At 36.6% G+C, this 21,556-nt stretch overlaps 1 protein-coding gene across 3 annotated transcripts in view; it reads left to right on the forward strand.

Moving 5' to 3' along the window:
- The window catches only part of OMA1 (OMA1 zinc metallopeptidase), a 103,366-nt gene that overhangs the window by 52,975 nt on the left and 28,835 nt on the right, over positions 1 to 21,556 (forward strand). For 2 of the 3 annotated variants that reach the window (XM_047727272.1, XM_047727273.1), the window contains exon 8: positions 8,992 to 9,141. The exons of the other annotated variant lie outside the window; for it this stretch is intronic. In XM_047727272.1, the coding sequence (XP_047583228.1) occupies positions 8,992 to 9,141 (150 nt within the window). The remainder of the gene's footprint in view (positions 1 to 8,991; positions 9,142 to 21,556) is intronic. 3 annotated transcript variants of the gene reach the window in all.

Here is a 21,556-nt window from a genome sequence, read left to right on the forward strand (position 1 = left end):
ATTAAACCAACAGAGTCTGTCTGATTGTATCTATTTTGGAATTCTGGCATCTGTTTAAGGCTTGTACCTTCCAGGGGAATACTGGACAATGAGTTGTGCCTAAGTTTGGTCAGTTTCACCTCTTACAACATTACCTGCCACCTGTCCTACCTGTGTCACATGGCAGTGCACAGGTTTCTGGAGCAGCATGTACACAGCTTGCCAGAGCCAGGGTAAGGAAAAGGTCCCTGTCCTTCAAGTATCAGTGATCTGTGCTCTGTTCACTGAATGTGGCTTTTGATCTTCAGGTGCATATAGGTGGGCAGCCATTGTTTTGTACCTCTCCTCATTTTAGCAGGCCCTGCGCCTAAACATCTGGTAACATTCCTCTCCCACCAACTCCCCACTTCATTTTTTTTTTTTTTTTCACTTTTTGGTGAGGGGAGCTAGATACTGAAGACTAGGACTTTTTAAAACAACTGCATATTTGGGGAAAATTAGAAAATGACTGTGCATGCTCAGAAAAATCCCAAAGAGACATTATATTTATGTCCCAGGCTAACCCTAGGCACAGAGATAGCGGTAGGAAGAAGAAAAAGAAAAAGAAGGAAAAGAACAATAACAAAACAATAACAAAAATAGCAGACTCTGTTGGAGGGGTAGAATCTGATATCCAGAGTTACATTATTAGATTCAAATGTCCAGTGTTCACTAAAAAGGACAGGCATGTAAGAAACTGGAAAGTATGGCCTATTCATAGAAAAAAAAAATTAAATTACCAGAAACTGTCCCTTAAGAATATCTAATGGCAGACATACTAGACAATGACTTTACAACAATTGTCTTAAAGATGCTTAAAGAACTAAAGGAAAGTGTAAGTCCAAAAAGTGATTATGAACAAAGTGAAAATATCAGTATATAGCTAGACACTAACACTAACAAGTGTTAGTGTGTCCAACATATGCAGTGTGGGAGTCCCGGAAGGAGAAGAGAGAAGGGGCAGAGAGAATATTTCAAGAAATAATGGCTGTTAGATGTTCATCAATAGTTAAAGGCATAAAGAAGATGTGGTATGTATGTATGTATGTGTATATATATATATATATATATATATATATATATATGTTATCTCACATTAATGATTCTTTGAATATGTGTGTATATATATATATATATATATATATATATATAAAAGCAGCCATCAAAAAAAAAAATCTTACCATTTGCAATGACGTGGATGGAACGAGAGGGTATTATGCTAAGCGAAATAAGTCAATCAGAGAAATAAAATTATCATATGATCTCTCTGATGTGAGGAATTTGAGAGGCAGAGCAGGGGTTTTGGGGGGAAGGGAGGGAAAAAATGAAGCAAGATGGGACCAGGGAGGGAAACAATCCATAAGAGACTCTTAATCTCAGGAAACAAACTGAGATTTCTGGAAAGGAGGGAGGTGGGAGGGATAGGATGGCTGGGTGATGGACATTGGGGAGGGTATGTGATATGGTGAGTGTTGTGAATTGTGTAAGACTGTTGATTCCACAGAACTGTACCCTGAAACAAATAATACATTATATGTTAATTAAAAAAAATGGCTGAAAACTTCCCAAATTTGAAGAAATACATAAATATAAATGTCCAAGAAGCTCAGTGAGCTTCAAGAAAGATGAACCAGGGGTTATATGTTATAATTAAACTTTAAAAAGCCAAAGACATAGAGCAAATCCTGAAGTAGCAAGAGAGAAGTGAATCATCACATTCAAGGTAACTGCACTAAGATTATCAGCAGATTTCTCATCAGAAACTCTGTGGTCCAGAAGACAGTGTTTGTTATATCCAAAGTGCTATAAAAGAATAAAGCTGTCACTAAGAATCCTGTGTCCAGAAAAACTGTTTTTTAAAAGTGAGGGAGAAGTTAAGACATTGTCAGTTAAATGAAAGTTGAGGGAATTCATGACCACCAGAACTGCTCTGCAAAAGATGTTCAAGAGAGTCCCATAGGTAAGAAGAATGGATATAAGACAGTAACTCAAACCTTTTTGGAGAAATAAATATCTTTGTAAAGGTAAATATGTGGATATTTTCAAAAGCTAGTATTATTATAACAGTTGTTTGTAACTATACTTTTTTGTTTCTGTACAATTTAAAAATGCCTTTGAATGTATACCTTTAAAGGAAATACCTTTAAAGAAAAAAAAATTATTAGTATAAAAGCTAGTGTTACTGTAAGGTTAGTTTGTAATTCCAAATCTTGTTTTCTATGTAATTTAGGGGACTAATGCTTTTAAAAGAATTACTTTATTATTATTATTTTGTTTATATAATATATAAAGATGTAATTTTGTTACATTAGAGACTGAAGAGAATGGAGACAGAGCCGTGAAGGAGCAGAGTTTTTATATGTTACTGAAGTTGACTGGTATAAATTCTAAGTAGAGTGTTATAAACTTAGGTTGTTAAATGTAATCTCCATGGTAATTAAAGAGAAGATAGTTATAGAATATGCACACAAGGAAATGAGAAAGGAATTTAAATGTTTCACTACAAAAAATCAACTAAACAGAGAAGAGGGTAATGTAGAAAATGAGGGCAAAAAGGATAGTGGACATATAGAAAACAATTAGCACCTTCATAGAAGTAAGTCCCTCTTTATCATTAATCACTTTAAATATAAATGGATTAACTTTCCAGTCAAGAGACAGAGATTGCTAGAATGGATAAAAATATGTGATTCGGGGTGCCTGGGTGGCTCAGTGGGTTAAAGCCTCTTCCTTCAGCTCAGGTCATGATCCCAGGGTTCTGGGATCGAGCTCCACATTGGGCTCTCTGCTCGGCGGGGAGCATGCTTCCTCCTCTCTCTCTCTGCCTGCCTCTCTGCCTACTTGTGATCTCTGTCTATCAATAAATAAAAAAAAGTCTTAAAAAATATGTGGTTCAACTATATGCTGTCTATAATAGACTAGTCTGAGACCTAAGGACATAAGCAGGTTGAGCGTAATAGGATGGAAAAAGATATTCCATGCAAATAGTAACCAAAAGACAATAGGAGTGGCTATAGTAATATCAGACAAAATAGACTTTTATTAAGAAAGATTATAAGAGATAAAGAATGGCATTATGTAGCAAAAAAGGTTTGAAACAACAAGAAGATATAACATTTACAAAAATTGATGTACCTAATTGCATACTACCAAAATACATGAAGCAAAAACTGACAGGACTGATGAAAGAAATAGATAGTTCTGTAATAATAGTTGGAGACTTTAGTGGCTTTACCCAGAATAATGGATAGCACAACCAGATAGAATATAAAGAAATAAAGTACTTAATGCAGTAAACCAACTAGATCTAAGAGAACCTACAGAATTCTCTATTCCAAAACAACAGAATGTACACATTCTTCTCAAGGGCATATGGGACATTTTCCAGGATAGGCCATACATTGGGTTACAAATTCTCATAGATTAAGGTATATACCATTCAGTGTATCTTCTCTGACCACAGTGGGATGAAGTTAGAAATAAGTAACAAAAATAAAACTGGAAAATTCACAAAACTGTGGATATATTTTTAAATTTTTTAAAAGATTTTTTTTAAGTGATCTCTACACCTAATGTGGGGTTCAAACCTACAGCCCCAAGATCAAGGGTCTCATGCTCTTCTGACTGAGCCAGCTGTGTGTCCCAAAACAGAATAATTTTAAATATCTAATGGATTAAAGAAAAAATTAGAAGGAATTTAATAAAAAACCTTTATAAATGAATGAAAATAAAAACAAGATACGGAAAGTTATGAGATGCAGTGAAATCAGTGCTGAGTATGAAATTTATAGCTATAAATGCTTACATTAAAAAACAAGAAAGATTTCAGATGTACAGCCTAACTTACAAATTAATGGATTAGACAAAGAACTATACCGAAAGCTAGTAAAATGAAGGAAATAGTAAAGATTAGAGCAGAGATAAATAGAGAACAGAAAAACCATTAGAATCATTAAGATCAAAATTTGTTCTTTTAAAAGATCAACAAAATTTCCAAAACTTGAGCTAGCTGAAAAAGGAAAAAGTAAAGAAAATTCAAATTACCTGAAATCAGAAATGGAAGTACAGAGATTACTTATGATTCTAAAGAAATAAAAGGATTATAAGAAGATACTATGAACAATTGCATGCCAAACATTGGATAATCTAGATGAAATGGACAATTTCCTAGAAATACAAAAACCTTACCAATATTAAATCGTGAAGAAATAGAAAACTTGAATAGACCCATGACTAATAACAAAATTGAGTCAGTAATCAGAATCTAAGAATAAAGTCTGACAGCATCCCTGGTAGATTCTACCAACCATGTAAAGATGAACTAATACCAGTTCTCAAACTTTCCCAAAAGATTGAAGAGGAAGGAATACTTCCTAACTCATTCTTTGAAGTTAGCATCATCCTGATACAAAGACAAAGATACTCCAAGCAAACTATAGACCAGTATTCCTTAAAAACATTGATGTAGAAGTCCCCAACAAAATACTAGCAAACAGAATTCAGTAGCATTCTAAAAAGATATGCACCATAACCAAGAAAGCTTTATTTCTAGAATGCAAGCATGGTTCAGCATATAAAACTTGATCAAGGTAATATGCCACATCTAACAAAAGGAAGGGAAAAAACCCCACAAGATCATTTCAATTGATGTAAAAATTTTTTGAGAATATTTAACACCTTTCATGATTAAAAAACTCAACAAAATAAGAATGGAAGGAAACGACATCAACATAATAAAAGCCACATATGAAAGACTCACAACAAACGTATTACTCAGTGGTAAAAGACTGAAAGCTTTTTGTATAAGTTCAGGGACAAGGCGAGGATGTCCACTTTGACTTCTGTTCAACATAATACTGGAAGTTTGTAGTTAGAGCAAGAAAAAGAAGTAAGAGTTATCCACATTGGAGAGGTAGCAGTAAAATTATCTTTGTTGGCAGATGATATGATCGTATATGTAGGAAACTGTAAAGACTGCAAAAAAGGCGGTTTGAACTTAGTTAATTCAGCAAAGTATCAGGATACAGTGTTAACACTCAAAAATTCATTTCTGTACATGAACAATGAACAATCTGAAAAGGAAATTATAAAAACAACTCCACTTACAATAACCTCAGCAAGAATAAAAGATTTAGGAATTAACCAAGGAGGTGAAAGACACACAGTGATAACTAAAAATTCATTGCTGAAACAAGACAAAGAAATAGGAAGATCCTATGTTGATTTACTGGAAAACTTAATATTTTAAAAATGTCAGTAGTGCCCAAAATAATCTATAGATTCCTTACAGTACTTGTCAAAATCCCAGAGCTTTTTTTTTGCTTGCTTTTTGGTAGAAATGGGAAAACTAAATCTAAAATTCATATGCAGTCTTAAAGGACCTGAGTAGCCGAAACAGTCTTGAAAAAGAATAAAACTGGAGGGCTCACACTTCAGATTTCAAAACTTGCTACACAGGTACAGTAATCAAAACTGTGGTATTGACATGAAAGACATGGACCAATGGAATAAAATAGCCTAGAAATTAGTTTTTGTCAAGGATGGAAACTGGGCAAAGGACAAGTCTTTTCAATAAATAATGCTGGAAAACTGGATATCCAGAAAAAGAATGAAATTGGACCCTTACATAATACTGTATACAAAAAATAATTGATAATGGATCAGGAACCTAAGTGTAAAACCTAAAATAGTAAGACTCCTAGAAAAAACATACAGGATCAAAATGTCACAACATTGGATTTGATCATGATACCTTGGATATGACACCAAAGACACAGGTAACAAAAGAAAAAAATTAGGCAAATTGAACTTCATGAAAATTAAAAAAAGTTTTTGCATCAAAAGACACCATCACAGTAAAAAGACAACCCACAGACTGGGAGAAAACATTTGCTAATCATATATCTGATAAGCAATTAATATCCAGAATACAGAGGATTTTTAAAACCTAACAATAACACAAAAGATCTGATTGCAAAATGGACAAAGAACTTGAATAGACATGTCTCCAAAGAAGATACGTCAATGCCACTAAGCACAGAAAAAGATTCTCAACATCACTGATCATTAGATAATGCAAATCAAAACTATAATGAGATATTAACTCATACTCATTAGGATGGCTACTGTGATAAGAACAGAAATTAACAAATGTTGGTGAAAATGTGAAGAAATTGGAACTCTTGTGCATTGTTGGTGAGAATGTAAAATGGTAAGCCACTGTGAAAATGGTGTTGTAGTTTCACAAAAATATTTAAATTCAACGACCATACGATCTAGCAGCTCCACTTCCGGATATATTCCTCAACATATTGAAAATGTCCTCAAAAAGGTATTTGTATACCCGTGTTCATAGCAGCATTATTCACAGTAGCTAGAATGTGAAAGCAACCCAAGTGTCCCCTGACCAAAGAATGGATAAGCAAAATGTGGTATAGACATACAAGATACTGTTCAGTATCAAAAAGGAAGGAAATTCTGCAGTATGCTCTAATACTGGATGAACCTTAAGGACATGGAAGCTAAGTGAAGTAAGGCAGTCACAAGATGATAAATAGTGTACGATTTCATTTGTATGAGGTACTTAGAGTAGTTAGAATCATAAAGACAGAGTTTGTAATGGTAGTCATCCAGGATGGGGGTGAGAGGAGAAGGGGGAATTATTTAAGAGCTGTATACAAAATGAGCTATAAGGATGGTTCATGGCGGTGGCTGCACATCAGTGTGAGTGTATTTAATACCTGTGAACTGTACACTTAAGGGTTAAGATGGCAAATTTTTTCATATATTTTACCACAATAAAAACAATTATGTTTTAAACACTGAATAAAATCTACTTGGATTTCAAATTATTTTTTCTTTTCATTTTCCCAGCATTTGAAAATATTTTGATGGTGTTTGTTAAAAACAGAGTGGCATGGATGTTGACTAGATCAGCGTGATATTGTGTATTTGCCTTTTTGTGTGTCACAATCTCACTGTTTTAAGGCCAAAAGCATATTAATGCTTTTTGATATCACATTTTACAGTACAGTATGAGTTTTTTCTTAATTGTCATAATCAAAAGTAAGCTAGTTGAGAAATATAATCACTTTAGCCAATCACTGCTTACAGAAAAAATTGGAAATGTCAATAAATTGAACAGGCTTATTATAATATTTAGTGAATCACCCTACATAGGATTTGGAAATAATTATATTATAAAAGTAATATACTTCATATAATTCAGAAATAAAAGTCCTGCTCTTTCTCCATCATCAAACACCCTACTTATACTCTTAGGGTAGCTACTATTATTAACAGTTTCTTAAATTCCTTCTAGAATTGTTCTTTGTATAGATAAGTATATGTGTATGAGTGTCTGATGGAATTATGCACAAATATACAAGACATGTATATCTTATTTGTTAAAAAAGATAAACTTTTATAAATATTTTGAATGACTTAAGTATGTTCTTTAGCACACACACTGAGGAAAACTAGGAAAATTGATAGGCACATTAAAAATAAAATATAATTTCATTTCTTTAAGTTGAAGTCTTTTAATTATTCTAGTGGTATAGATTAAGAATAAAATTTCTATAATGCAGTTTAATAATAGATGAGATTTTAAATCCTTATTTTTATGAAAACAAAATATTAATTTGTGTGGAAGATTTTTGCCCTCAATATGTGTTCTTAATACCTGTCATATTGAAAATAGTGGGTTATCTCTGGGAGTGCGATTACTGTTGAGTATTGTACAGGAGTAGATTTGGCTTCTTTAATACCATGTTGTATGAGTTGTTTTTTTTTAAAGCAATGAGCACATTCTACTTTTAATTAAAATGCTAGAAAATTTTTTTTCATTGCAATCATTTTTATTTTTTTTTGTTTCTTGCTACCTTTTCATTTGCTTTGTTTTATTTTGTTTTTATTTTTTATTCCAGTTAACATACAGAGTTATATTTTTTCAGGTTATAATTTAGTGATTCAGCAGTTCCATACAACACCTAGTGCTCATCATGATAAATGAACTCCTTAATCCCCACCACCTATTTCACCTTTCCCCTCATCCTCTTCCCACCTAGTTATCATCAGTTTGTTCTCTGTAGTTAAGAGTCTGTTTCTTGCTTTGTCTTTCTCTTATTTTTTTACCTTTGCTTGTTTTGTTTCTTAAACTGCACATGAGTGAAATCACATGGTATTTGTCTTTCTCTGATTTATTTTGCTGTCTAGCTCCATCTATGTCACTGCAAATGGCAAGATTCTTTTTGATGGCTCAGTAATATTCCTGTGTGTGTGTGTGTGTGTGTGTGTGTGTGTGTGTGTGTGTGTGTATTATACCACATCTTCTTTATTCATTCATTGATCACTAGACACTTGGGCTGCTTCCATATCTTGGCTGTTATAAGTAGTGCTGCTATAAATATAGGGGTCATATATCCATTTGAATTAGTGTTCTTCTATCTTTTGGGTAAGTACCCAGTAGTGTGATTGCAGGATTGCAGGGTAGCTCTACTTTTAATTCTTTGAAGAACCTCCATACTATTTTCCACAGTGGCTGCACCACATTGCATTCCCATCAGCGGTGCACGAGTGTTCCTTTTTCTCCAGATCCTTGCCATTACCTGTTGTTTCTTTTGTTTTTTATTTTATCCGTTCTGACAGGTATGAGGTGGTATCTCATTGTGGTTTTGATTTGCATTTCCCTGATGATGTGATGATGAACATCTTTTTGTGTGTCTGTTGGCCATTTGTGTGTGTTCTTTGATGAAATAAATCTCTGTTCATGTCTTCTGCCCATTTTTAATTGGATTATTTATTTTTGAATATTGAGTTTTATGAGTTCTTTTTCTATTTTGGGCACTAGCCCTTTATCAGATACGTCATTTGCAAATAATGATAGAAAATATCTTTAAAACATAATGATATACATTTTTAAAAATGTTCTCATAACTAGGCTCATTTTTTAAAAATTAATTCCGGTTTTAGGCTTGTGTGGACGTCAGAGCCAGTTCGGTGTTTTGGCAGCAGATGGAATTTGCAGATCATCTCCAGGGCCATCCCAGGTTGCCAGAATGGTTATCCACACACCCTTCTCATGGAAATCGAGCTGAGCACTTGGATAGACTCATACCTCAGGTGAGCTAACACTGTATAAGGCAAGACATTGTTTTTACTGTATCATTTATTTTTAATGTAGTTACTTCTTGTGCTTAGAGAGTTCTAGTCTAGCCTATCAGAAATTTTGATCACTGTGATTATGGATTATCGGTTTTCATAGAATTTGACGAAAAAATAAAAGTCCTGCTTGTCCATAAGTCTTGGGAAATAAATTCCTGTTCAGTTTACTTTTCTTGATGGTGAAAGTTTAACCTTTTTAGAATCATACCTTTTAATTTTAACTGACTTGGCGAAAGTCTAAAACTCAAAGTATGTATTTTTCAACATATTGATCATAATTTAGTCTTGGTGATTTCAGTTTTGTTAAAAAGGTTGTTAAAAATACCAGTTAATGGGGCGCCTGTGTGGCTGAGTGGGTTAAAGCCTCTGCTTTGGCTCAGGTCATGATCCCAGGGTCCTGGGATTGAGCCCCCATATCGTATCGGCTCTCTGCTCAGCAGGGAGCCTGCTTCCTCCATGCTCTCTCTCTCTCTGCCTGCCTCTTTGCCTACTTGTGATCTCTGGCTGTCAAATAAATAAATAAAATCTTTCAAAAAAAATACCAGTTAATGAACTGTGTTTGGCTCAATTAATTATTAATTTTGATAGTGATGCTGGAATTTGTTTTCTTAGAAAAAAATCTTTTTGTATTAGTTTGCTTTTTGGTTATTTGTTTATAAGAAATGTGCTGTGTGGTGTTCGTTCTTTTTTCGTAGAATTCCTGAATGGATCAAGTTTGCAGTCAAATGCTCTACCACTGAGCTATACCCCCCTGAATGGATCAAGTTTGAAGCAGCTTTCTCACAAGTAGTTTTTACTGTCTTCTGAAAAATCTTTCGACTTAACATCATTCAAAATGTTTTCTGTAGTTACCACATCAGTACAAAATGGATGTCAGGCATCTCTAAGCCAGGCTACATCTCTCTTCTTGAATTAAATTTGCTGGTTGGTTATAAATGCAGAATATACTTTATGAATTTAAGAATTGGTAGTGGTCTGTTTGCTAAAGGATAAAAAGAGATCCAGGACTTTCAGTATGATTTAAAATTCAGTTAAGAAATACTGGGTTTCTTTTGTAAGAAAGAAATGATGCTAGTAAGTATAAGGGATACAAAGAGAAATAAGACATGATTCTTGATACTTTCATACTAAGATAAGATACAAATTGATTCTTAATACAACAGGGAATATGACTTACCATAAGAAAAGTAGAAATGTGGTGGTATGCAACTTGAAGGAATAATAACTGGCATCTAGTTTGGATTGGGAAGCAATCACAAGATTCATTCATTCATTTATGTGATCAGTATTTGTTGATACTCCACAAATAAGTGAAACCATACGATAATTGACTCTCTCTGCTTGACTGATTTCACTCAGCATAATCTCTTCCAGTCCCGTCCATGTTGCTACAAAAGTTGGGTATTCATCCTTTCTGATGGAGGCATAATACTCCATAGTGTATATGGACCACGTCTTCCTTATCCATTCGTCTGTTGAAGGGCATCTTGGTTCTTTCCACAGTTTGGTGACTATGGCCATTGCTGCTATAAACATTGGGGTACAGATGGCCCTTCTTTTCACTTCATCTGTATCTTTGGGGTAAATACCCAGTAGTGCAATGGCAGGGTCATAGGGAAGCTCTATTTTTAATTTCTTGAGGAATCTCCACACTGTTCTCCAAAGTGGCTGCACCAACTTGCATTCCCACCAACAGTGTAAGAGGGTTCCCCTTTCTCCACATCCTCTCCAACACATGTTGTTTCCTGTCTTGCTAATTTTGGCCATTCTAACTGGTACAAGGTGGTATCTCAATGTAGTTTTAATTTGAATCTCCCTGATGGCTAGTGATGATGAACATTTTTTCATGTGTCTGATAGCCATTTGTATGTCTTCATTGGAGAAGTGTCTGTTCATATCTTCTGCCCATTTTTTGATATGATCATCTGTTTTGTGTGTGTTGAGTTTGAGGAGTTCTTTATCGATCCTGGATATCAACCTTTTGTCTGCACTGTCATTTGCAAATATCTTCTCATATTCCATGGGTTGCCTCTTTGTTTTGTTGACTATTTCCTTTGCTGTGCAGAAGTTTTTGATCTTGATGAAGTCCCAAAAGTTCATTTTCGCTTTTGTTTCCTTTGCCTTTGGAGACATATCTTGAAAGAAGTTGCTGTGGCTGATATCGAAGAGGTTACTGCCTATGTTCTCCTCTAGGATTCTGATGGATTCCTGCCTTATGTTGAGGTCTTTTATCCATTTCGTGTTTATCTTTGTGTATGGTGTAAGAGAATGGTCAAGTTTCATTCTTCTACATATAGCTGTCCAGTTTTCCCAGCACCATTTATTGAAGAAACTGTCTTTTTTCCTGTTTTGTCGAAGATTATTTGAACATAGAGTTGAGGGTCCATATCTGGGCTCTCCACTCTGTTCCACTGGTCTATGTGTCTGTTTTTATTTTTTTATTTTTTATTTTTTATTATTATTTTTTATTTTTTATTATTATTTTTTCGTTTTTCTTTCTTTTTTTAAAATTTTTATAAACATATATTTTTATCCCCAGGGGTACAGGTCTGTGAATCGCCAGGTTTACACACTTGACAGCACTCACCATAGCACATACCCTCCCCAATGTCCAGAACTCCACCTCCCTTCTCCCAACCCCACTCCCCCCAGCAACCCTCAGTTTGTTTTGTGAGATTAAGAGTCACTTATGGTTTGTCTCCCTCCCAATCCCATCTTGTTTCATTTACTCTCCTCCTACCCCCTTAACCCCACATGTTGCATCTCCTCTCCCTCATATCAGGGAGATAATATGATAGTTGTCTTTCTCCGATTGACTTATTTCGCTAAGCGTGATACCCTCTAGTTCCATCCACGTCGTCGCAAATGGCAAGATTTCATTTCTTTTGATGGCTGCATAGTATTCCATTGTGTATATATACCACATCTTCTTTATCCATTCATCTGTTGATGGACATCTAGGTTCTTTCCATAGTTTGGCTATTGTAGACATTGCTGCTATAAACATTCGGGTGCACGTGCCCCTTCGGATCACTGCGTTTGTATCTTTAGGGTAAGTACCCAGTAGTGCAATTGCTGGGTCATAGGGTAGTTCTATTTTCAACATTTTGAGGAAACTCCATGCTGTTTTCCAGAGTGGTTGCACCAGCTTGCATTCCCACCAACAGGGTAGGAGGGTTCCCCTTTCTCCACATCCTCGCCAGCATCTGTCATTTCCTGACTTGTTAATTTTAGCCATTCTGACTGGTGTGAGGTGATATCTCATTATGGTTTTGATTTGTATTTCTCTGATGCCGAGTGATGTGGAGCACTTTTTCATGTGTCTGTTGGCCATCTGGATGTCTCCTTTGCAGAAATGTCTGTTCATGTCTTCTGCCCATTTCTTGATTGGATTATTTGTTCTTTGGGTGTTGAGTTTGCTAAGTTCTTTACAGATTTTGGACACTAGCCCTTTATCTGATATGTCGTTTGCCAATATCTTCTCCCATTCTGTCAGTTGTCTTTTGGTTTTGTTAACTGTTTCCTTTGCTGTGCAAAAGCTTTTGATCTTGATGAAATCCCAATAGTTCATTTTTGCCCTTGCTTCCCCTGCCTTTGGCGATGTTCCTAGGAAGACGTTGCTGCGGCTGAGGTCAAAGAGGTTGCTGCCTGTGTTCTCCTCAAGGATTTTGATGGATTCCTTTCTCACACTGAGTATCTTCATCCATTTGGAGTCTATTTTGGTGTGTAGTGTAAGGAAATGGTCCAATTTCATTTTTCTGCATGTGGCTGTCCAGTTTCCCCAACACCATTTATTGAAGAGGCTGTCTGTTTTCCATTGGATATTCTTTCCTGCTTTGTCGAAGATGAGTTGACCATAGAGTTGAGGGTCTGTTTCTGGGCTCTCTATTCTGTTCCATTGATCTCTATGTGTCTATTTTTGTGCCAGTACCATGCAGTCTTGATGATGACAGCTTTGTAATAGAGCTTGAAGTCTGGAATTGTGATGCCACGAACTTTGGCTTTCTTTTTCAATATTCCTTTGGCTGTTCGAGGTCTTTTCTAGTTCCATATAAATTTTAGGATTATTTGTTCCATTTCTTTGAAAAAAAAATGGGTGGAATTTTGATAGGGATTGCATTAAATGTGTAGATTGCTTTAGGTAGCATAGACATTTTCACAATATTTGTTCTTCCAATCCAGGAGCATGGAACATTTTTCCATTTCTTTGTGTCTTCCTCAATTTCTTTCATGAGTACTTTATAGTTTTCTGAGTATAGATTCTTAGCCTCTTTGGTTAGGTTTATTCCTAGGTATCTTACAGTTTTGGGTGCAATTGTAAATGGGATTGACTCCTTAATTTCTCTTTCTTCTGTCTTGTTGTTGGTGTAGAGAAATGCAACTGATTTCTGTGCATTGATTTTAAATCCTGACACTTTACTAAATTCCTGTACAAGTTCTAGCAGTTTTGGAGTGGAGTCTTTTGGGTTTTCCACATATAGTATCATATCATCTGCGAAGAGTGATAGTTTGACTTCTTTGCCAATTTGGATGCCTTTAATTTCCTTTTGTTGTCTGATTGCTGAGGCTAGGATTGCTGATCTAGTCCTAGGCATAGGACTTCTAGTACTATGTTGAATAGCAGTGGTGATAATGGACATCCCTGCCGTGTTCCTGACCTTAGCAGAAAAGCTTTCAGTTTTTCTCCATTGAGAATGATATTTGCGGTGGGTTTTTCATAGATGGCTTTGATAATATTGAGGTATGTGTCCTCTGTCCCTACACTTTGAAGAGTTTTGATCAGGAATGGATGCTGTACTTTGTCAAATGCTTTTTCAGCATCTATTGAGAGTATCATATGGTTCTTGTTCTTTCTTTCATCAGTGTGTCGTATCACATTGATTGATTTGCAGATGTTGAACCAACCTTGCAGCCCTGGAATAAATCCCACGTGGTCGTGGTGAATAATCCTTTTAATGTACTGTTGAATCCTACTGGCTAGTATTTTGGTGAGAATTTTTGCATCTGTGTTCATCAAGGATATTGGTCTGTAGTTCTCTTTTTTGATGGGATCCTTGTCTGGTTTTGGGATCAAGGTGATGCTGGCCTCATAAAATGAGTTTGGAAGTTTTCCTTCCATTTCTATTTTTTTGGAACAGTTTCAGGAGAATAGGAATTAGTTCTTCTTTAAATGTTTGGTAGAATTCCCCCGGGAAGCCGTCTGGCCCTGGGCTTTTGTTTGTTTGGAGATTTTTGATGGCTGTTTCAATCTCCTTACTGGTTATGGGTCTGTTGAGGCTTTCTGTTTCTTCCTGGTTCAGTTGTGGTAGTTTATATGTCTCTAGGAATGCATCCATTTCTTCCAGATTGTCAAATTTGTTGGCGTAGAGTTGCTCATAGTATGTTCTTATAATTGTCTGTATTTCTTTGGTGTTCGTTGTGATCTCTCCTCTTTCCTTCATGATTTTATTTATTTGGGTCCTTTCTCTTTTCTTTTTGATAAGTCTGGCCAGGGGTTTATCAATCTTATTAATTCTTTCAAAGAACCAGCTCCTAGTTTCGTTGATTTGTTCTATTGTTTTTTTGGTTTCTATTTCATTGATTTCTGCTCTGATCTTTATGATTTCTCTTCTTCTGCTGGGTTTAGGCTTTCGTTCTTGTTCTTTCTCCAGCTCCTTTAGGTGTAGGGTTAGGTTGTGTATTTGAGACCTTTCTTGTATTGTCCTCTCAGGACCGTCTTTGCTGTGTCCCACAGATTTTGAACCGTTGTGTTTTCATTATTATTTGTTTCCATGAATTTTTTCAATTCTTCTTTAATTTCCTGGTTGACCCATTCATTCTTTAGACGGATGCTGTTTAGTCTCCATGTATTTGGGTTCTTTCCAAATTTCCTCTTGTGATTGAGTTCTAGCTTCAGAGCATTGTGGTCTGAAAATACGCAGGGAATGATCCTAATCTTTTGATACCGGTTGAGACCTGATTTATGACCCAGGATGTGATCTATTCTGGAGAATGTTCCAAGTGCACTAGAGAAGAATGTGTATTCTGTTGCTTTGGGATGATGAAATGTTCTGAATATATATGTGATGTCCATCTGGTCCAGTGTGTCATTTAAGGCCTTTATTTTCTTGTGGATCTTTTGCTTGGATGATCTGTCCATTTCAGTGAGGGGAGTGTTCAAGTCCCCTACTATTATTGTATTATTGTGGATGTGTTTCTTTGATTTTGTTATTAATTGGTTTATATAGTTGGCCGCTCCCACGTTAGGGGCATAGATATTTAAAATTGTTAGATCTTCTTGTTGGACAGATCCTTTGAGTATGATATAGTGTCCTTCCTCATCTCTTATTATAGTCTTTGGCTTAAAATCTAATTGATCTGATATAAGGATTGCCACTCCTGCTTTCTTCTGATGTCCATTAGCATGGTAAATTGTTTTCCACCCTCTCACTTTACTTTTGCCCGTGTCTTTGGGTGTAAAATGAGTTTCTTGTAGGCAGCATATAGATGGGTTTTGTTTTTTTATCCATTCTGATACCCTGTGTCTTTGGATTGGGGCATTTAGCCCATTAACATTCAGGGTAACTATTGAGAGATATGAATTTAGTGCCATTGTATTGCCTGTAAGGTGACTGTTACTGTATATTGTCTCTGTTCCTTTCTGATCTACTACTTTAGGGTCTCTCTTTGCTTAGAGGACGCCTTCCAATATTTCCTGTAGAGCTGGTTTGGTGTTTGCAAATTCTTTCAGTTTTTGTTTGTCCTGGAAGCTTTTAATCTCTCCTTCTATTTTCAATGATAGCCTAGCTGGATATAGTATTCTTGGCTGCATGCTTTTTCTCGTTTAGTGCTCTGAATATATCATGCCAGCTCTTTCTGGCCTGCCAGGTCTCTGTGGCTAAGTCTGCTGCCAATCTAATATTTTTACCATTGTATGTTACAGATTTCTTTTCCCGGGCTGCTTTCAGGATTTTCTCTTTGTCACTAAGACTTGTAAATTTCACTATTAGGTGATGGGGTGTGGACCTATTCTTACTGATTTTGAGGGGGCGTTCTCTGCACCTCCTGGATTTTGATGCTTGTCCCCTTTGCCATATTAGGGAAATTCTCTCCAATAATTCTCTCCAGTATACCTTCTGCTCCCTTCTCTCTTTCTTCTTCTTCTGGAATCCCAATTATTCTAATGTTGTTTAATCTTATGGTGTCATTTATCTCTCGAATTCTCCCCTCGTGGTCCAGTAGCTGTTTGTTCCTCTTTTGCTCAGCTTCTTTCTTCCCTGTCATTTGGTCTTCTATATCGCTAATTCTTTCTTCTGCCTCATTTATCCTAGCAGTGAGAGCCTCCGTTTTTTATTGTACCTCATTAATAGCTTTTTTTATTTCAACTTGGTTAGATTTTAGTTCTTTTATTTCTCCAGAAAGGGCTTTTATCTCTCCAGAGAGGGTTTCTTTAATATCTTCCATGCCTTTTCGAGCCCGGCTAGAACCTTGAGAATCGTCATTCTGAACTCTATATCTGACATATTATCTATGTCTGTATTGATTAGGTCCCTAGCCTTCGGTACTGCCTCTTGTTCTTTTTTTTGTGGTGAATTTTTCTGCCTTGTCATTTTCTCCAGTTTAGAGTATATGAAGGAGCAAGTAAGATAGTAAAAGGGTGGCAAAGACCCCAGGATAATATGCTTTAATCAAATCAGAACAGATCCCAAATCATGGGGCGGGGGGAGAAAGTGGATAAAAAGAGGTTCAGAAAGAAAAAAAGAAAAGAAACAATTAAAAAAAGAGAACGAATAAAGAAAAAATATAAAAAAGAAAAAAATATATATATATTAGATAAACTAGTTAAACGTTAAAAAAGAAATGGGTAAAAGTTAAGAAAAATTTAGCAGAAGAAGAGAAAAAAAAATTAACTATAAGACTAAAGAATCATGGGGAGAAAGCCATGAGTTCTGTGCTTTGCTTTCTCCTCATTTGAAATTCCACTGCTCTCCTTGGTATTGAAACTGCACTCCTTGGTAGGTGAACTTGGCTGGATTTCTTGTTGATCTTCTGGGGGAGGGGCCTGTTGTAGTGATTCTCAAGTGTCTTTGCCCCAGGCGGAATTGTACCGCCCTTACCAGGGGCTGGTCTGAGTAATCCGCTCGGGTTTGCTTTCGGGAGCTTTTGTTCCCTGAGCGCTTTCTGCTTTCCGTAGAGTTCCGGAGGACGGGAATGAAAATGGCGGCCTCCCAGTCTCTGGCCCGGAGGAGCCGAGAGCCTGGGGCCCCACTCCTCAGTGCGCCCTCAGAGAACAGCGCCCAATTACTCCCGTCACCCTGGCCTTTGGCCGCGCTCCGAACTGACTGAGCCTGCGACCGGTTCAAGGTAACCCCGAGCTGAGAGCTTACTCCTCGGCTCTGTCTCTGTAGCTGGCTTCCCAGTTCTAATACCTGCAAGCTCTGTGACACTCAGACACCCCCGATCCTTCTGTGACCCTGATGGACCTGAGGCCGTGCTGACCCCGCGTGGGCTTCACCCCGGTTAAGCCTCTGGAGCAATGTCCCTCAGCGGAACAGACTTTTAAAAGTCCTGATTTTGTGCTCCGTTGCTCTGCCGCTTGCCGGGAGCCGGCCCCTCCGCCCGCAGTCTATCTTCCCGTCGCTTTGGATTCACTTCTCCGCCAGTCCTACCTTTCAGAAAGTGGTTGGTTTTCTGTTTCTAGAATTGCTGTTCTTCTCTTCGATCTCCCGTTGGATTTGTAGGTGTTTGCAATCTTTAGATAGCTATCTAGCTGATCTCCTGCTACCTGAAGTAGTCTCAGCCTGCTACTTCTCCGCCATCTTGACTCCTCTATGTGTCTGTTTTTATGCCAGTATCATGCTGTCTTGGTGATCACAGCTTTGTAGTAAAGCTTGAAATCAGGTAATGTGATGGTGCCAGTTTTATTTTTGCTTTTCAACATTTCCTTAGCAATTCAGGGTCTCTTCTGATTCCATACAAATTTTAGGATTATTTTCTCCAGCTCTTTGAAAAATACCGGTGGAATTTTGATCGGAATGGCATTAAAAGTATAGATTGCTCTAGGCAGTATAGACATTTTAACAAATAACATGGAGGACATGGGGAGATGGAGAGCAGAAGGGAGTTGAGGGAAATTGGAAGGGGAGGTGAACCATGAGAGACTCTAGAATCTGAAAAACAACCTGAGGGTTTTGAAGGGGTAGGGGAACCAGGTGGTGGGTATTAGGGAGGGCAGGGATTGCATAGAGCACTGGGTATGGTGAAAAAATAAATGAATACTGGAGCACCTGGGTGGCTCAGTGGGTTAAAGCCTCTGCCTTCGGCTCAGGTCATGATCCCAGAGTCCTGGGATCGAGCCCCACATCTGGCTCTCTGCTCCACAGGGAGCCTGCTTCCTCCTCTCTCTCTCTCTGCCTACCTGCGATCTCTCTCTGTCAGATAAATAAATAAAATCTTTAAAAACAAACAAACAAAAAACAATGAATACTGTTAACGCTGAAAAGAAATAAAAAATTAAAAATAATATTTGTTGATACTCATCTCTAATCTGCTATTATGTGTTCTGTAGCCAGGGAGTGAGTGAGGACAAAACAAAACAGTCTTTGTTTTCTTGGAGCAAACATTTTCATTAGGTAATTCAATAATAAACAAACATACAATATGTCCAGCGGTGATATGCATGAGGGGGAAATATAAAGCAGGTTAAAGGTAGTAATGCGGGCTGGGAAGCAGAGAAAATTTACTGGTCTGTGTTCATGGGTCAAAGAGAGGGCCCCACTGAGTAGAACCTGGAAAATCCCTGGAGCAAATCCTGTGACTATATGGAGGGAGTCTCTTAGGCTGAGGAAGTAGCAAGTGTATGGGACCTAAAGTGAGAGTAAGTTTGGTTTGTTCAAGGAATAGCCAGGAAGACATGGCAGCTGAATTGAATAAGGGAGGTGGGGAAAATGGTTGAGATGTGGAGGGACAAGACCATGAAGGGTTTTCTAAACCATTGTAAGGACTTTTATTTCAAGTGACGAGGGAAGCTAGTAGAAGATTTTCGGCAGAGGAATGAGTTGACCTGACTCATGTGTTTTATAGTGATCACTGGGGCTCCTGTGTGGAAAGTGGAATGTAATGGGGCAATGGTGGAATCAGGGAGACGATTTAGGAGGCTCTAGCAATAATCCTAGTAAGACATTATGGAGGCAGAAGGGAGTAAGAGAAGTGGTCACATTTTGGATATATTTTGAAAGGAATGATGACAGAATTTATTGACAGCTTGGGCATGCTTTGTATCTTTCATGAGCATTGGAGATGGCCACACATGGGTTCTTAAGACCTTTCCTAAATATATTTCATTTATGCTCCTAATTCAGAGAAAAAAATTTTTTTGAAAGATATAGCAGTGAAATTTACTTGATATAATAGATAGTAATCATTCATCTTAAAAGGGCAACATAAGATTGGGATCATATGTGTTTCATTAGTGAGTGATGTGTACTGAAGCTCACTGGTTCTGAGAGTCTTCTTAGTGATACCCACAACTCAGGGACCTTGTACTACCCTGGGAAGTTTAGCCTATTTCTAAAGACATAATAATCACATGGTTTTCTTTTAGAATCCCCTTCCTTTGCATTTTTGCTCAGTGAAATTCTAAAAATACATGGCTTGCTTAAACTGAATAATGAATTCTAGCCAACTTTCATCTGAAGCGTGTTGTAAATTCTGAAAAAAAATGTGCTTTAGCGAAGTCTTTAAAATAATAATGAATTGATTAGTGTGTATGAGGAAAAGTGGTTGGAGAAACAAATATGTTATTTGGGAACCAATGATGAAAAACACTGGGAGGTTTTTTTTTTCTTCTAAAAATAAACTATCCTAGTTCAGAAACTTAATTTGAAAACCTCATATAATTTCTTATATTTTCCCCCCAAGTGATTAAATTCAAGTTGAAAGTAATAAAACTCTACTACAATATTGGGAATAATTCAGCAGTTGAAGTGAAGCTGATAGTGCAAGAGTATACTGTTAATTAGAAGACATGGTCATAATTTAGATTGGAATTCCCTACCATTGTAAGTCTAATTTCTATAATGAAACAAAGTGATTCCTCAGGCAATTTATAGAATTATGTGAGTCTATAGACTACTACTAAGGACTACTTTTTTTGTTGTTGTAGTTAAGATTTATTTAAGGGATTTTTTCTTTTGCTTTTGTATGTTTGTTTTTTTAACTTACGTGAGTACAGTGTTACATTCTACCTATAAAGCTCCTGTCCTTTGACATTCCTGACAGTATGCTTGAGTGATGTATGTCTCAAAGGTAGTTGGAAATACAGCACCAGAACACAGAAAAATCTAGGCAAGAGATGAGGATTTCAGAATCACCTGAAAAATGTGATAGTTGAAGCAGGGTAGATGAGTTCACTTAGGAAGTAAACAGAAAAAGATCCTGGGCAGAGTTAACAGTATAAAGTAGGTTACCTATTTGACTGGTAGGAAGAAGAGTGAGCCTGTAATAAATCAGATTTATAGGAGGAGAAAAGATCAAGAAAATCAGGAAAGTAAGATTCTTTGGTTCTATGAAAACACAAATGTTGATAATTTTTTATTTTTTTTAAATTAACTTATTGAAGATGGTATATTTTTTATTTCTTACTGGATTCCCTGAATATCATCAAAGAAATGTATTATTTCCTACCATAGCATATCAAGATTGAAGATATTTTAAATCTATACTTTGTGCATTTGACAAATACTTACTGATTATTTGTTAATGCCAGACCATAGGTGTTATAAGTGTTGTGAGCAAAATACACAGAAATCCCTGCCCTCATGAAGCTTATGCAGTAAAAGGAGACAGACAATAAATAACATTAATTAGTAATGTATAGACTAGATCACTGATATCCTGTATACTAGTCAGTAATGAGTGTTAAGAGGAAAATAAAGGAAGAACAAATGTATTAGTCAGCTTGGGCTGCCATAGCAAAATACTAGAGACTGGGTGACTTAAGCAACAGAAATTTATTTCTTCACAGTTCTGAAGGGTAGAAGTCTAAGGTCAAGGTTCTGACTTAAGCAATAGCAATTAATTTTTTCAGAATTCTTAAGGCTGGAAGTCCAATAATTTCCTGGCAGATTCAGTTTCTGGTGAGGTCTTTCTGGCTTGCAGATGGCTGCCTTCTAGAGCATTGTGTCCTCACCTGGTGGAGAGAGTGAGTGTATTGGTGTCTCTTTTTCCTTGTAAGGGGATTTAATCCCTCATGAAGGCTCCCGACCTCATCTAAACCTAGATTACCTCCCAAAACCCCATCTCTAAATGATCTCTAATAATCTCTAAATAATCACATTAGAGATTAAGTCTTCAACATAAGAATCTGGGGTGAGGGGACAGCCAGTCTATAGTG

This window comes from Lutra lutra, chromosome 4 (genome assembly GCF_902655055.1).
Source record: "Lutra lutra chromosome 4, mLutLut1.2, whole genome shotgun sequence".
Taxonomy (NCBI): domain Eukaryota; kingdom Metazoa; phylum Chordata; class Mammalia; order Carnivora; family Mustelidae; genus Lutra; species Lutra lutra.